This window comes from Suricata suricatta, chromosome 17 (genome assembly GCF_006229205.1).
Source record: "Suricata suricatta isolate VVHF042 chromosome 17, meerkat_22Aug2017_6uvM2_HiC, whole genome shotgun sequence".
In the NCBI taxonomy this organism is placed as follows: Eukaryota; Metazoa; Chordata; class Mammalia; order Carnivora; family Herpestidae; genus Suricata; species Suricata suricatta.
Genome location: NC_043716.1, coordinates 54,446,913 through 54,450,658, shown reverse-complemented (window position 1 = coordinate 54,450,658; position 3,746 = coordinate 54,446,913). Strand labels below are relative to the sequence as shown.

Below are 3,746 nucleotides of genomic sequence, written 5' to 3'. Positions count from 1 at the left end.
GGCCGCCGCGGTCCCGGACGCCGCCCAGGCCGAGGGGCTGGGGGGCGAGGCCCTCGGCAGCCCCGGCGCGCCCCCCGAGCCGGCCGCGGGGACCCCCGAAGGTGGGTGTGACAGATGCGGCGTCCGGGGAGCAGACTGGGGCTGTGCAGCGGCCCGGCCCCCTCTTGTCTCCCGGGACATGGACGCGTCATTCCGTTACCGCCCCTGTGCCTCTGGCTTAGGGAACACGGTGTAGTTTTGTTGTGTTTTTTTTTTTTTTAGAATGTAGAAAAGTTTCCTTTTCTTTAAAGGGCATGAAGAGTTCTATCACATTCTTTTATTGAAACTAGGAGATGTTTTTCGTTCCTCTTGATTGAAGGCGTGTTGAGCCAGTGCGAGGCCGCGGCCGACCCTCTCACCGCAGTTCTAGCCCCGCCTGGGCCCGGCCTGTGCTGAGCGCTTTGTGAATGTTTTCTCGCGTAAAAATGGTTCCTTTTAGGTGGGAGATGCCCGTTCCCGTCCCTTTATACCTGCGTTGCCCGAGGCCCGGAGGAACCGAGGGACCTGCGGGGTCGCCCGGCCAGGAGTGGGGGCCTCGGGCTGCTCGTAGCTGCTGCGCTGTGCCGCCTTTCACACGCCACACGCACACGCGCACACGCACACACGCACCCCTTTCCTCAGAGTGCTGCTGCCTGAAACCGCACAGGAAACGTTGGCCACTCCTGGGTTTCGTTCGGGTGGTGGCGTTCCCTCCGGGGCACCTTCTCTGCAGCCAGACTGGGCCGTGTCTTCCCCTTCCAGGCGGCGGCGGCTGTCATTGGTTTGGGGACACATGGAGGGCCCCCACGTGAGTGTTCGCTGTGTTGGTGGCCCCTCACCAGGAGAAGGCGTCCTGTGCTCTTGGCACGGCAGCCGCGCTTGGGACAGGGTCCCGTGCACTCGCCGTCTCATATCCCGTAGGTCCTCTGTGTGAGTTTGAATTCACACGGTCACGGATCGTCTGCCGTCGCTTTTCTTCTGTCGTGAATGGTACTGAGGTTTCGCCAGTAGGGTTGACCCGAGGACGGTGACCTGGTCAGAATTGAGTCAGGAGGCGGAGCTGTGGCTCCAGCGGGGACTGGCTTAACCCCGCTGTTCCCGTGGCGCCGTTCAGTTCTGTGACTGGAGGACCACGCTTTACTGAGCAGGACGACGTTGGAAGCCTTCAAGCTCCGGCGTTCTTGGTGGCAAATGTTGTCCCGTGATTTCTGTTCCAGACAAACTAGATGCGGACTACATCAAGAGGTACCTGGGTGACCTGACCCCGCTGCAGGAGAGCTGCCTGATCCGGCTTCGCCAGTGGCTGCAGGAGACCCACAAGGGCAAAGTGAGACCCCCCACCCCTGAGTGTGGTGGTGCTGTCCGAACTGTGGGCCCGGGGTCTGTCCGTGGTTACCCGGAGCCATGGTCCCCGTTGTCAGAGCTGGGGAAGCCCCTCCCAGTCCCGGGGCAGGGGACCTGTGCCTCTCTGTGTGGCATCCGAGTCCTTGGTGGCAAGTTGTGATGCCCTTCTAATGAAGAAGTCGCTGATTTTTCTAGATTAACCAGAGAAGGGTCTCACTTAAGAACAGTCGCACGTCGGGGCGCCTGGCTGGCTCGGGCAGTGGGACAAGTGGCTCCTGATCTCAGGGTTGTGGGTTCGGACCCCACGTCGGGCTCTGACTCCATGCTGACAGCCCAGAGCCTGGAGCCTGCCTAAGAAACTGCACGTTGAATTATAAAGCAACGTTATATTGTAGGCATTTAGACCTTTTAATTTTCAGAAGCTTTGGAAGGAGTTCACAGATTATCCCAAGACCAGAAGTGTTTGAGTTTCGATTTTGAGGTTTTTGGTAAAGTTTTACCTTATTCAGGTTTCTCTAATCAGCCTCATGCTGCAGGGGACTAGGAGTGGGCACGGGCACGTCGCTGGGCAGTCCCGCTGGTCCCTGGCGCCACTCGGTGGAGGGAGGCTGGGCCTGCAAGGGGCCTGCCCACGCCGACCTCCGCCCGCCGTGGTCACTAGGGCCTGCGACCTGAGGGCCGCCGAGTGGCACCGGGGCCATGGCCGCCCTAATATGGCCGCCGTGGGTCATGCACTTACCGCGTGCTGGACGCCCTCATGATCTCTAGGAGGTCCTCCCAACATCCTCTGAGATGGGATATCCCCCTGCCCTTGTACGTGTGAGGAAACCGAGGCACAGAGCAGTGAGGTAATTTGCCTGAGGTCTTCTACCGAGGGAGTGCTGGCGTGAGGGTTTGAAGCCAGGCCCTGGGTTCCAGAACGTTCTTTACCATGTCCATGTGACGCTGGTCCTTCCGAGTAACAACAGTGCCTTCTCAGTGCCTTGAGTTACTCTGCCAGCGGTGGGGTAGTGGGAAGGCTCCCTTTCCACCCTTCCCTCGCCCCCCGCCCCGGTGGACCAGCGGTGCGCCTCAGTGAGCGTGTGGCCGTGGAGGAAGACGCTGGGCCGGAGGAGACTCAGACACGGTCTGGCCTGGTTTTTCACTCAAAGAAGCCGGCTGGCTCAGTAGCCGACTCCGGAGAGGGTTCCTGTGGGTGGGGACCGCCATGGCCGCCACCACCGAGCCTGATTTGGTTCAGGTGACACAGATCTGGACGAGCAGGCGGGCACAGCCATACACCTGCCCAGCAGGCCGAGGCGCTCGGAGTTCGCGCCTGCGCCCTGCTGCCGACACTAAACCAGGACTCTGGGAGCCGGTTGGGATTGGTGGTAGTGCTTTTCTGAAGCGCGGAGGGGCTTCCTAGGAACGGCAGGTTCTGTGCGGCCGAGAAGCGGGGTGTGGAGCTGTCTTCCCTCAGCAGCCTCGCCGCCGCTCAGCAACCCCGTCCCCTCCGCAGATCCCGAGGGACGAGCACATCCTCCGGTTCCTGCGCGCCCGGGACTTCAACATCGACAAGGCCAGGGAGGTCATGTGCCAGTCCCTGACCTGGCGGAAGCAGCACCAGGTGGACTACATCCTGGACACGTGGAGCCCCCCCCAGGTCCTGCACGACTACTACGCGGGAGGCTGGCACCATCACGACAAAGGTGTGCGGGCGGCGGGCGCGCCCGGGGGCTGTGGGTGATCGCACCCCGTTCCCACGGCCAGCCCCCCGCTCCCCATCCCGCGCCCCCGGGGAGCACAGGCACGGGCCTCCGCTCGGAGCCCCCCTGGCTGCCGAGTTTCCTCACTTCTTTTTCAGTCGCATGGTCTTTGTTTTGACTGATTTTATTTATTTATTTTGATTTTTTTAATGCTTTATTTATTTTTGATACAGAGAGAGGCAGCACGAGCAGGGGAGGGTTAGAGAGAGAGGGAGACACAGAATCTGAAGCAGCTCCAGGCTCTGAGCTAGCTGTCAGCACAGAGCCCGATGCGGGGCTCGAACCCACGAGCTGTGAGATCATGACCTGAGCTGAAGTCGGACACTCAACCCACTGAGCCCCCCAGGCGCCCCGCTTTGACTGATTTGAAAACCATGACTTTGACGGCAGGTTTCTCAGGAGCACGGTGCAGGGAAACAGGCCTGTCAGTAACTTGACCCCCTCCGACATCTGTAAAAACGTGTAGCCGGGTTTTCTGCGTCAGAGCCCTGAGGAGCTTCAGCCTGGTTGCGGGGCGGGAGCAGAAGGTCCGCTCAGGAAGCGGTTCCCCTCGGACGAAGGGTGCTCGGAGCGCAGGGTCCGCGGCCGCCGCCTCACACCCGCGCCGGGCTCTGCGGGAAGGCCGGTGTCGCCGGGGGC

At 61.3% G+C, this 3,746-nt stretch overlaps 1 protein-coding gene across 1 annotated transcript in view; it reads right to left on the bottom strand.

Annotated features, from left to right (window-relative positions):
* Window positions 1-3,746, bottom strand: part of SEC14L1 (SEC14 like lipid binding 1) — a 45,109-nt gene that overhangs the window by 8,999 nt on the left and 32,364 nt on the right. The window contains exons 5-7 of the mRNA XM_029927092.1: window positions 1,917-2,033; window positions 1,268-1,321; window positions 510-606 (exon numbers count right to left, since the gene is read on the bottom strand). Coding sequence (XP_029782952.1) covers window positions 510-606; window positions 1,268-1,321; window positions 1,917-2,033 — 268 coding nt within the window. The remainder of the gene's footprint in view (window positions 1-509; window positions 607-1,267; window positions 1,322-1,916; window positions 2,034-3,746) is intronic.